This window comes from Aspergillus luchuensis, chromosome 6 (genome assembly GCF_016861625.1).
Source record: "Aspergillus luchuensis IFO 4308 DNA, chromosome 6, nearly complete sequence".
NCBI classification, from domain to species: domain Eukaryota; kingdom Fungi; phylum Ascomycota; class Eurotiomycetes; order Eurotiales; family Aspergillaceae; genus Aspergillus; species Aspergillus luchuensis.
The window spans coordinates 2,145,564-2,158,632 of record NC_054854.1 but is presented as its reverse complement, the minus strand read 5'-3'; the positions used below and the strand labels follow the sequence as shown (position 1 = coordinate 2,158,632).

The 13,069-nt window shown below is 52.1% G+C and overlaps 3 protein-coding genes across 3 annotated transcripts; 1 reads left to right on the top strand and 2 right to left on the bottom strand.

Annotated features, from left to right (window-relative positions):
- Positions 1-2,492: 2,492 nt before the first annotated feature.
- On the bottom strand, positions 2,493-3,599 carry AKAW2_60732S (uncharacterized protein; the record flags this gene model as incomplete). Its single annotated transcript, XM_041692891.1, has 3 exons — positions 2,493-2,594; positions 2,647-3,531; positions 3,588-3,599. 3 exons carry the CDS (start codon positions 3,597-3,599, stop codon positions 2,493-2,495), a joined length of 999 nt encoding a protein of 332 aa, XP_041546230.1.
- A 407-nt stretch (positions 3,600-4,006) lies between these two features.
- Positions 4,007-4,813, bottom strand: AKAW2_60731S (haloacid dehalogenase, type II; the record flags this gene model as incomplete). The annotated part of the gene is made up of 1 exon (XM_041692889.1): positions 4,007-4,813. One exon carries the CDS (start codon positions 4,811-4,813, stop codon positions 4,007-4,009), a length of 807 nt encoding a protein of 268 aa, XP_041546229.1.
- A 4,279-nt stretch (positions 4,814-9,092) lies between these two features.
- On the top strand, positions 9,093-12,993 carry AKAW2_60730A (putative nuclear migration protein; the record flags this gene model as incomplete). The annotated part of the gene is made up of 2 exons (XM_041692888.1): positions 9,093-12,114; positions 12,176-12,993. 2 exons carry the CDS (start codon positions 9,093-9,095, stop codon positions 12,991-12,993), a joined length of 3,840 nt encoding a protein of 1,279 aa, XP_041546228.1.
- Between the last annotated feature and the right edge of the window lie 76 nt (positions 12,994-13,069).

Genomic DNA, 13,069 nt, shown 5'->3' with positions numbered 1-13,069 from the left:
TTCGCTTGCTTGATTCTCCCATTAGTTACCTGTTCTGGTATTCCGCGAATGTGACCGGGTTTGGTTTTTCGGCTACGGGAGGACAAACTGTAAATTCAACAAGAGAATAATGAATCCCCCCTGGGATAAGCACACAAAACACACAAACACTACCACAACTGGGCATTAATGTCTCGTCGCAAGCAGAATCCCGCTTACTGTGTGCTATCTATCCGTTAAGCACCTTCCTTCTCGGGGGGTTCCAACCGTTGGTTGACATGTAGATTAATATGAATTAATCAACAACGAATCCACCAGGAACGCGAACCCATCGTGATGTGGCCTATCCCCAGGGACTTTGAAGCTATCCATCATTTTAAATAGCATCGTGAGTAATATCCCGGCCCCATTTCCTTCCACGTGGGTGGCTAAAGTAGCTCTCGGGGATTACTTAACTACTACTAAGTAGTAACTACTGCTATCTAGTACTGTGTGGTTGATATCTAACTGGACGGCGGTCCGTGGTCCAGAATCCATCCTCCTCGGGGAAGTAAATCTGTCGGTCTTTTCATTCCCACTGAATCGCCGGACCTGGTCATCTTCATGATAGGTAATCTGGAAGAAAATTCTGACACCGGCGGGATGCCCGCTCCCTTCATTGGTGTGTCTGTGAGTCGTAGCCGACGCTACCGGCTTAGTCTTCGTCCCATCACAATCAAAGCTGACTCGCATGTCTTTCAACGGTGGATGGACCGCCGGCTAGTCCGGAACAGGTCAGATTCAGGTTTCCGTACCTGCTCCAGTCAAGAAAGCTATGAGTAATGGATAAGTCTTTTGGTTAAAGCTTTTTTTTGATTTTATTTTTCTTCATCATAATTATTATAACTTCCTCGAAATGAAACGCTTAATAACTCTCAACAACAGTGGTATTGTGTAGAAAAACCAGTTGAGAATCCCTACATTAGGAGCGGCAACACCATACATATTTAATGCTTAGTATAACCGCCAGTGCGTTTTACTTCCCTTTTCCCCTCTTCATCGGCCAACCTAGAACTACCGGCTGCATGACTTGCATGCACCCCATGAAGGACCTGCATCTATGTAGATAACTATCTTCGACCTCCACCCATCATGCATGACTTCTGGACCAACGCATGCAGCTTGCTGCTTGGGGATTATAATGGCCCTGGTTGCTAGAGAAACAGTGCAACATCTGCGGCCAAGCATGCGAACGCATCAGGGGGGGCAGCAGCGTAAGAAGCAGAGAGGGGAGAAGGGGAAACAAAGGAAAAAAAAAAAAAAAAAAAAGGACGTCCCACCTGCCTGGGTCACTAATTACCGGCTAGTGACTAGTATCGACTATTTACTAGGTAACCTGCCCACTTTGCACATGGCTTTGGATCCCCGTGCATCCTGACAGCTTCCACTTCCTAGTTTTTACCAACAGCTAACCTTGGTCGTTTCCTTCCCATTCCTCTCAACGTCAACGCCAGGTGTACTCTTCTACTGTCTGGATTTCCCCAAGAAACCATACTTATGTCCGGTGTCTCATTCATTCCCACTAAAAGAGCCCACCCCTATCCGTTGCCTCTGCATGGGTGAAGCGGAATCCGCCACATATCCTGCTTCTCCATACAAGCGAGTAATATAGTTCGAACCCCCTGAAAGAATCTCCGGAGAGAAAGGAAATTGTCGCGAATATCTAGTTCCTTCTAGACGCATTCTGGGTTGCTTCCTTCCCACCCACTTCTTTTTACGATAATATCGTGCCGAGCCCACCTTTGCCCCCTCACTCCTCAATTTTTATCCCATCCATCGTCTTGCATGCCGTCCACTAAGACAGAGCATAGCAGTCTCCGACCAGATGAAACCGATCTTCGAGTCCATCCTGACCGATCTTCGAAAAAAGCCTCGTGCCTGACAATCCTGTCCAGACCCGGATTGGGCATCTTGGCCGACGGCTTTTTGCCAAGGCAGTCTAGGAAGTAGACCACTGCTCTAGTCGGGCATCGTGCCTCGGGAGATGCGGATTAGTCTGCGAGGTCTTCTCTGCGTTAGACACGTCCCCCCGGCTTCAATTGCCTCTCCTCGTTAGATGGTCCCTCATCTGCCCCCCCTCGACTGCCCTGACTAGTAAAGTCTAATTACGGTCTTGAAGTCTAATAAGCCGGCCGGTAGTTACATGATGACTGCATAACTACTTCCTTTTATTCATACTAAGTGACCAGTGTTCTTTAGTCTAACGGTCGCCTGTTTTGACAAAATGGTTGTTGCGTAACGCAATGCATGAGAAGCGTGGTCGTGGATTTTGTCCTTCACTTCTCCTTAAAGCTAAGGAAGGAACGAGCAAAAACCGGAACCAGGACATGCTCTGTACGCGCAACAATCCCTTTCAATCTACATTTCTCGAAGCAACGCAGGGTTGGTAATATTTAAACCCATGTGATGGCGAACAGCGAGGCCCGATATCCGTGCAAATCTATCCACGCGCCACTGGTGATCATTACTATCCACTACGCCTCCAAGGGCAGGATGTCCGGGAATGGACCAGCCGGGATGATCGTCTGAGTACTGCCCGACCGCTTTCCTAGCGCCTTCAGATAGTTGAACTTGTACTGCTCAAGGCTGTTAGCAATTGCCACCTTCCCACTATCACGGTTCACTTACTATGCCAAAGAAAGTGGTCTTCTTGAATGCTCCGCCTCGGGTACGCTGCGTTTCATCATGGTACAGTCGTCTATACCAACGGTCGAGGAGCGGATAATCATGTCGGATCATCTTCAGGTTGCAGCGGAAGATGAGGTAGTAGGCTACATCGAACCGACAAATGGTCGTGTACAGTCGGATGTCCGCCTCCGTGATATTCTCCCCAAACAGGTATGGTTGATGGCCTGGCTGTGCCAGATGCTGCTCAACGCGGTCCAGGGCCTCGAACAGTGGATACACATTCGCGTCATAAGCCTCCTGCGTTGTGGCGAATCCGGTTTTGTACACTCCATTGTTAATCTTGTGATACACCCACTCATTCATTGCGTCAATCTCTGACCTCAGATGTGCCGGGTAGAATCCCCCGCCAGGCCGGTTGGCCTCACGCAGCTCCTCCGGCAGAAGATGGTCGAACTCTGTGTAAAGCATCCTGATGATCTCGCCACTCTCGTTGTTCACGATCGTTTCCTTCCTCTTATCCCAGAGCATCGGAACGGTATAGCGTCCTTGATAGTCCGGCTGCGCCTTGAAATAGAATTGGCTCAACTTTGTGAACCCATACAAGGGATCTTTTTCTGCGGATCCCCATCGGCCAGAGAAGAACCAACCTTCGGGGCCCAGCTCGGGGTCCAGAACGACGAGCTGGATGATGTTCTCTAGGCCCTTGAGAGATCGAACCAGGTTGGTCCGGTGCGCCCACGGACATCCGTAGTTCAAGTATAGAACATAACGATCCCTTTCAGCAGGGAACTCTGCATCAGGATTCGATGATACAGTCGAGCGGAAGGCGGAATCCTTGCGTCGGAAGTGACCATCTGCATCAGCATGGCGATGCACTTGGGATTCCTGTCACAGCTTAGCTATCCCGTGTTCTAGAAACACTCATCAAAGACGATCTATACCTGTTCCGCCATATTGCTAATAATCGAATCAGATCAAAGCCGACAAGGTAATGGATATGTCAAGTCGCACCAGAAGATGAGCGCACTGCTTACAGTATCACCGTCCGAACTGTCAGTCAGCTTTTGTTTATACACATCCTGAGGTCTGGGCGCTGACAAATCGCCACGATGATGACATCTTATGATGCGGGGCAGAGCTTGGAAAAATAAACCGAAGACTGAGCTATCGTCATTCCTAAAGCAAGCGCGTAGGGGGATATGCTAATGCCTGGATATAATGACAGGAAAGACTGCATCAGTGGAAAGGATGCTCTGGACAATTTTTCAGGTGGTGCAGATGACATTGCACGACCTTGTGCTCGACAAATGGCGTGCAAAACCAGCGCCTGGACACATATTCCACCCCCAAGAATTCAATCCTACAGCCTCGTTTCCTTCAGAACGCCAAGTTGCTCAGCCACTCCAATCAGGCCGCTGTAGCCATGCTCGAGCCACAGGTCGACAAAACCCTCCTGTTTGGCTTCGGCAATCTGTTCAGAGGTGAAGGTTTCCTCCTGGGGCCGTTCGACGTAGATCGTCATGAAGCCTGCTTTCTTTGCCGCTTTGAGATCGTACAAATGTGCTGCTACCATACCACACTCACTGGGATCCAAGCCGAACCGCTTGGCTGCTCCATGATACGCTTGGAGGGCGGGCTTATAGGCTCCGAAGTGCTCAGCGCTGGCCACGTTCATAAAGGGCAATGACCCATGTCTCAAAAGATCTTCCAGAAGGGACACATTGCCGTTCGACAACGTACAAGTCTGGAAGCGACGGTTCAACAGCCCGAGGCCTTCGACCGAGTCTGACCAAGGCTCGAGGCGATGCCAACAGAGTGCAAGGTCCCACCGCTCTTCATCAGAGAAAATGTCGTGGAGACCGTACTGGTGGAGCAACTGCTGGATGGAACTATAATGATGTTCATCGACCGATACGAACGTCGATGATGGCTGAAAGTTTTTCGTAAACCGTCCATAGGACGCGCGCCATTCTTCCGCAATGGCCTGCCAGTCCTCAGGGGTCATGGACTGTACCCGCGCGCGGACGTCCGCTGGAAGCTGCTTTCCAGGATCGAGCAGAGCATGCTCAGCCGCTTTCATCAGGGCCCGAGTAACGCAGGAGCGCCATTCCACGACAGTGCCGAAGATGTCAAAGAATAGTACCTTTGGAAGTGGGCTGATCGACATGATGGGATGTATGATTTGACTCGTGTGGCGTACCTATCTAGCTGAAGCAAGGTTCGGGTGTCACTGTCCGTGTTCCGTATTGCACAACGCCGCTGAAGGTGCCTGTCTGTCGGGACGTAATTTTAGAGCTTTGAATCTTGGCTAATGTGTGTACGGGGTACGGAGCAGATGCGTTCTATAGCGGTACTTCGCGGGTCTGTAAGATATGCACGCTGCGGTGTAGCAGAGAGGATGTCCGAAGGCGCCGACCGAGCTAAAAGCATCAACAACACTTCCTACTGATAATTCCACGGCTCTAGTCGTTTGCCTAACCTATCTAGATATATGAATCCCACAATCCTTGGGGGAAAAGAAGAGAAGAATTCAGCGACGATGAAGTCATGAGGGGAAAGAATGGCGAAGGCGAAGAAAGTGTGCTCCGGCAGAAACATCAGCCAAGAGTTCTGGCGATGCAAAGCATGCAAAACGATCGACTCTGCCTCTCACTCATTCTCTCTCTTTCTCTCTCCCATAGACCCTCCCCCTCCTTTCTCAGCTCTCTAACCTCTCCTCCCTGTCCCGTATTCGAAAAGTAACGAGGCTCTCATTACTTTCACTTGCCGTCCAGAGTTCGGATTAGACTCCCGGCTGGCTGATCTAACACGATTGTACAGAGACGGGAGAGGCAAAGAAAGTATTAAATGAGATTCCCCCCCAACCCCACAAGCTGCGGTGATCCCTGGATCTATCACATTATCACCATCCATCGCTGCTTCAGGTTAATAGACAGGAAACTACGGGGTTACGTCTCACTGGAGGTCCGCGCATCGCTGGCCCTGCATTGAACGTTCACCGTTGGCTGACCAGGGTATCTTTTAGTTATCCTTTCCTGGATAAGTTAATGACAGCTGCAGCCCGATGATCCTTCAAACGGCGTGATCTTGGTCTGTCTAGGACCGGAATGCGACTCTCATCGGCTGTGCCAAGGAGGCCTCTTTGGTCTCCTAGTCTAGCCAGGAAGACACTATCTATGTGATCGCCTCTTTCGAAATGCGTTGTTAGTACTATGATAGTTGATCCTGGTGCTCTCTGGAGCGACGCGACAACATCCGAGACACCAGCCGGACCAGTCCAGACCAACCGCGGATGTTCTCCGGCGAGAGCCACTACTGGATATTAGGAGATTAACACCAGTATTATAGTTATTATTGTATACAACGATTTAATATGGACTGTCTAAGTATGATCCCTGTCTACTTCACACTGCAGCCTGCACAGCCGTTCAGGTAACGCACGGCCGACCTGTCAGGTCCGGTTTACCCCTGAGATGAAGGCCGGAAGGCGCAAATTCCAGTCCGTCTTGCCGCGTGGGTCGCCAAGCTTGAAGCCGGCGCAGACTACAGCCGATTAGACTGCAAGCCAATTGGCTTTGGTACGTAACTGCTCACGTTCTCTTAATTGAGCCAGGGACGAATGTCGGATGCTGATTTGACTGAACAATACCGGATTGATAACTAGATAGATACTAGCTGGCAACAAGTCCTTTTTGCTCCATTCGTTTACGATCTAACGCACATCATCGCCTTGCGTCACACGGACCGCGCGCGAAAGGTGATCGCAGACGGCAAACATCGATGGTCGCCAAGCCATTAAATCAATTCGATATGAATACATATCCACCCCAGAGGTCCGTGATGATTTGGTGACAGGAAAGGCGAGTTTACTATAGATCCCGTCCGTTGACGCAGAAGTGATCACGAGGAGACGTTTTCCCTCGCAGGCTGCCAACAGCAAGGAAGTCTGCAAAGGGTCGTTCAGTCTCCCCGCCTCCCTGGTATGTAATTTCCGGACTGGAGACACTACCCAAAAGTTGAGCGCCGGGCCGTCTCCCAAGGTGGTCCTGAACCAGGGAACAGGGGAAATGATAAGTGGGGAGCTAAGCTGAACGGAAGCACCCAAGGATCCTTCCCGACTGTTCCTCTCGTGCACCCCTTCTGGTTTGTATTGGGCTCGGGAATCAACGAGCACAGTAGTACTGTATGGAGTACAAAGCGCGGAAATTAAACGCCTCCCATGTGATTGTATGTCAGATGCTGTACTAGGTGCCCTTGACAACTGAACCACCAACTTCCGGGACGACCAACTTGATGACGGAACTCCGAGTCTACTCCGGGTCTGAAAGCAGATCGGGGGTAACAAGCGCTCCATCAGGACGTGACGGGATGGTTTTCCTAAATATAAGTTGCGCAGCTTTTTCTGGGGCTGGTGAATGGATTCTGAAACATGGAGCACGGGCTTGTTGGAAAATCCATTGGTGGCTTTGAACAAGATGTTCTGAAGCCTCCCGCTCGCCATTCAATCATACGATTGGGGAGATGCAAACTTTCTTCGACGGCTAGTACATCCATCGTCGCGTCGGCTGGAGTCAGTCCCTGCAGGCTGGCCTTCACTTATCCCAGTGACTATTCAACATCCACTATCAAGACGCTCGCCCGGTATGACCGATAAATGGCAACGAGGCTACCAATATATCTTGGCCATCGGAGAGAAGTCATAATTAAGGCAATCTCACCAACCAGCAGGCGCAGAATCGAAATCGAGGAGAGGCGACGATCCCATTGAGTCCACCGGTGGACCCGACTAGTGACTGACACGAACTGCCGTCAAGTTCAAGTACTACGGTATCTAACGACCTTCGCCCGGCAGTCTTTGTGCCGGCCGTGTTTTTTTTGGTCGACTTCGGTCGCGTTTTAGTCCACCTTAGCTTGGTCTTGTGGTTTTTTGCTTTTTCATTCAATTGGCTTATCTTTCTATTAATGCCAGTTTTATTTTTGTTGAATTATTTTTCTTTTTTCCATTTTTCCCTTCCTACTTCGTGCTGGGATTCCCTTGCCCCCTCCCATCGGATACACTTTCATCGGATTTGCACAAGAAAGTACAAAGTACACAGGGACGATCTTCAGCTTACCGTCCTCCTTTTGATTATATTGATTAGTTTTATTATAATTTTTTTTTTTTTGCCCCCCTCGCTTTTGCTTTCGCGTTTGCCATCCCCTGTTCCCGCGGTGTGCTAGGATCAATGCATGTCGCCTTGTTTCAGATTCGAGTCCCTTTTCCTTCTGTACTCCGTAGATAGGTATCACTGCCTCTTGTTATTTTTATTACACATTATTATTTCCTGCTCGGCTGCTTTCTTCCATTGGCTATGCTTTTCCACCGACGAGGGTTTGGCTGTTACCAGTCCGCCGGTCACCAGCCATTCATCTGCAATGGCGGCGGCCGATCCGTCGCACTGTCGGACACATCCTCTATCACTTGCCTATTGGATCGGGATCCTCGAGCCCAGCTGTGGCAAGCTCTAGTGGAGCCGCTCGGTGGTTTCTCTTCTCACTAGTCATTGGGTGCGTGGAGTTGGCCTTCGGTTCCCCATCTTCCCCCTAACGAACACCCCTGGACGAAGCTAATGCGCTAGTTTGCTCTGGTTCTGGCAGACAATAACTCCGCTGTCGAATGGGCCTACCTTTATCACTCATTTACTGGGCTAGCTGTCCCCCGCCCGATGTATGGGTCATGGACAAGGTTCTTTCGTGCAAGGCCCAGTTTAGCTCTTGAGCCGGTGTACTCCAAATCACTAGAGGGTGGCCTGGCAAACAATCTCCCCTTTCCCCTCAGATCCTTTGTCTAGACTTCCGCGCCTCTGGCAGGTAATAAAACTAAATATTTTGGGATCCGATTTCGCGACGCTGCTGCTTTCTTGATCGCCCTCCGATCCTGTTTCCCTCCATACATCCTGCCCCCCCTCCTCCCCATCCCCGCGTCAAGAGAGAGACCTTGACTCAGTTCATACTTTGCTCCCCCTCACTGGCCTCTCTTCCCTAGCACACTCATTCGCATTGACTCGCCTGCAGCCTGTGCATTGTGAAGGTGGCAAGCCTTGAACTCTGATTCGATCGCAGGTAAGTACCATCCTTGTTTCTGCATGCCTTCTCTGGTCTCCAGCCCTACTTCCAACCGCGTCCCTTGGCGCTCGAAGCAGACACCATGTGCTGATCAGGTCTACCCTTTTGCGCCAGAAAGACTAGTAGCCACGACGCTTCAATACCTTTTGACGGGCGAACGGCTGGCACATTCAGACCTCGGCCAGTCGAGCTGGTCCTTGCTGGGGACGTCGAGGATCACAGCATATGTAAAGCTCATGGAAAACGCATGACGCGGTACTACAATATTTGGTTGCTCAGTTGCAATTGAGGCGATGCGTTGAGCTGTCGAACCATCCACCGACCTTGGGCATACACACACAATGGCCACTGAGACCGTCTACTCAAGCCCTGCGGCGAGGGCCTTCCCGACGCCGTCTGCAACACCGCAAAGACCTCCTTCGATACACATTCGGGCAGATTCCTCCCCCGGCCTGTCTTCTTCGCCTAATTCCCTACCGATCCTGAATTTCTCGCCCGATGCCCGCAGTGACTATGAGGATACTGCTGACGAGGACAACTTGTCGCCACTAGATCCGCGGCGCTTCACACCTACACTACATGCCTCACTTGTTTCCGAAATTCTTTCTCTGCGGCGAGACGTGGAGGGTAAAGCAAAGGCAATTGATATACTCGAACGGACTCTAGACGAATCACGAACGGAGAACGAAGGTCTCACTGAACGTCTATCCAAGAGCACTAAGGAGTCTCGTTCGCTCAAGCATCAATTGCAGCTGCTGGAAGGTGGATCTTCGTCCGCCCTCACTGAGCTAGCACGAGAGCGTGATGAAGCCCTAGAAAACATTACAGATGTCCGTAAGAAGCTAGAACAAGCCCAGAAGAAGGCACGAAGCCGTGAAGAGGAGGTGGAGAGAACGGCACAGCTTTGGAACCGAGATAAAGATGCTTGGGAAGGCGAACGGAGAATCTTGGAACGAAAAGTGCATGTGGTGGAAGGGCGCCTGAAGGTCGTGTTGAGTGAGGTAGCCGCTGCTCAAGCAGCTGGCTCATTCCACTCAGCCCAGAATTCCGATGACTTTGAGCGTGATCGGACCGCGACATTGGTAGAAGTCGGGAAAGACAGCGACTCTGCAAGTGTTGACTCAAGAAGCAGTCAAGGGCATCGTCGGACCAGTGTCACAAGTGTGAGTGCTGACAGCGTCGATGAGACTGACTATCACAACGTGCGGTACTCCGTCGCGAGTGTAGCCACCGCCCATGGTCTTAAGAGCGAGGGGCTGAGCTTGGCTCAAGAGTTGGCATTTGACGAGGAAGACGAGTTCGAGTCCTTTGAACCCGATTTTGTACCAGAGTCGCCCGAGGCACTTCCAGAAGAACGGCCGGCTTCCGTTCACTCGCAGTTTTCTTGCACAATGAGCATGGGTGCCAAGGCGAGGAAAATCCTCGGTCTTTCTCTGACCAGTGCAGATGGCCATGGGTTCAAGGCTGATGGGGGCTCAGAGCCCAGTAGCCCTTTGAAAATGTCCACGACACCCTATGTGTACTGCGACGCAGGCATCCAGTATTCGCCTCCCCCGTCGCCCGTGTCACCATCAAAACCTGAACTACCGTCCGTGAAGCAGACTGCAGAGCGCCGTGCTAGCAAAATTGCGAACCACTATCAAGGTAAAGACAGTGGCACATCGGCACTTACAATTGATATGGTATCGGCTTCCTGTCAAACTGTCGAAGACCTTCCCACTCCCCCATGGACTCCTAAGCTGGACGAGACACCGCAGCCCGCCCCAGAGGTGACCCCGATGGTGTCTGTGTCGGTACAGACGGTGCAAACTCCTGTCGCACAGACAAATGACAAGGGAGTCAGTGCCTCGCCAAACGACATGGAGTCGCCCGAGATTGATATCCCAATGATCGCCATACACCCGCCACACTCGGAGCCCCCTTCGCCCCGAGGGAGCGTGGTTCTTCCACCCCAAGCTAAGAGCGTTTCCTGCCAGGCTAACATCACTCCGAGCATCGACAGTCGAACTATTGGCATCCAAACAGAAGAGATTCGGATTGATCAAAGGCCTGTCAAGTTACCAGCCAGTCTACTCCCATCAGCGATACCCGACCTCCCACTGGGCGAAGATGCCCAGGATCCTCCTATCCAGCCGTATCATGCCCCTCCTCCAAGATCAAAGAGACGTGAGAGCAAAGCATCTGTACGCACCAAGCCAGCCGAGCCAGTGCAAGCCTATCCGGGAAACAATGACAACGGTCCGCTGGCTGAGGGGTCCAAGTCAGAACACAAGCGGCCTCTACGATCTAGTAGCCTCTTTGCTGGTTTCGATCAAGCGAGTGATGAAGAGACCCCTGTGCAGCCTAAGGACGTTTTCACCGACGATGATTTCTTGAACCGGCCATTTGCGTCGTATACCTTGAAGAGAGGAAAGCTCGTCTCTACGCACGGACGTCCTAGCTTGGACGAGTCTCCTCTTCCGGAAATTGACGAGCATCTACGAGAAGCCGAGGCTGATTTGGCAGAAGCATCGATTGACCCAGGCTCAAAGGAGGTAGTTGGACCATCTTCGTGGACTCAGCGTTTCGGCATTGGAGCTTCCGGGGCAAGGCAGCAGGATATCCGTAAAACAGCCATGATCTCCAACGGGGCAGCAGCACATCGGATACCTCGCGAGCGGAGCCCCAGTGAGCCGAGTATGGAGAGTGGTAATGGTGCTCATGGCATTGCACCTCCCATTCCTGTGCCGATGCGGTTCAGTTCCAGGAAATTCCCCGGCGGGAGCGACGGACGGCAGAGTCCAACACCGTCCAATCCTCGCAACTTCTCGGATCGAGGAAGACCGTCTATTGTTCGACGTCCGACCCTGCGCAGAGTTCGGTCTGCGGCTGCCATGTCGCATGTAGATCCGCATGATCGTCCCGGAAGCCGCTCGTCGCCAACCATGTCCTCATCGTCCTGTGGGCCAGACAGTCCCCAGCATCCACCCCTTCCCTACGACGACATCACTGCGCCTCCAGGTAAACGAGCTGTCCAAAGGGGATCGATCCGCCCACCGACAGCGTCTCGCCCCTTTGCGCACGGACGGCAGGACTCTACAGCCACCATTGTCCAACCCACAAGCGTTGTCGACGCGATTGCACAGACAATGGTCGGGGAGTGGATGTACAAGTACATCCGGAGACGGAGGTCGTTTGGGGGTGTCGGCGAGCCGAAGGACAACTGGGATGGGAGGAATGCAGAAGAGGTATCTGCAAATATTACCAACAGCGGCGCAAGACACAAGCGATGGGTCTGGCTGGCGCCGTATGAGCGGGCAGTTATGTGGAGCAGCAAGCAACCGACCAGCGGGCCAGCCCTGTTAGGTAAGAGCGGTAGGAAATGTAAGTCATCCTCTTCGTATTACTATCTAACCTTGGTTTATTCATACTGACCCTAATCTAGTGGTTATCCAATCCGTCCTTGATGTCAAGGATGACAATCCGCTGCCTAAAGGCTTCAACCCTCAAAACCAATTCAATCGGTCGATTCTGATCTTAACACCTCAGCGTGCCCTCAAGTTCACTGCCTCTACCATTGAGCGGCACTATGTCTGGCTGACTGCACTGTCATTCCTGAGTCACTCTTCCATGGGTCTCCATGACCTGGATTCTCTACCTCCAGTCCCGCAGGAGGAACTCGCATCACCCACCCACGCGGCCACGTTGCGCCGTAATCCAATCCGGGACTCTATCCGAATCGCCAAGGGCCGCCCACGCCCACGACCCAAGGGAAAACGATCCCTTCTCAGTCAACCGGAGCCTGTACCTGAACTACCCCCTGCATTAGAAGCCGCCGAGTCGATGGATGCTGCAGACCCGCCGACAGTGCCACGGTTCTCGAATCATGCGCGTAAGCGCAGCAACACTTCTCCCCGCATGCCGATCATCCGCAGCTTCTCAAGTCAGGCTACCATGCCCTCAGCGACGTCGACGCGCGGCTCCTCAGACACTTACGGTCCTGTAGTGCCATACGCCAACGGCAGCCTGGCCAGCGTCAGTCGCCGCACGTCCGAAACCAGTGTGCGGACTGGTAACTTCTTCGACGCCATTGGCACGGTCCGTATGGAGGCATTCATCGACCAGACAAATGGATACAAGGGCCCGCGGTCTGCGCGACACAGTCGAAAGGGGTCGAGCGCCTGGAGCGCAAACCAAGAGCTGGACTCGCCATACGCAGAGGGCCGCGGGCATCTCCGGCATGATCCGTTCGGAGAATTCTGAAAGGGCAGGCCCAAATTATAATGCATTCCAAGCCCACATGATTTTAAGTGGATGCTATAGTTATCTGTATTTTGGA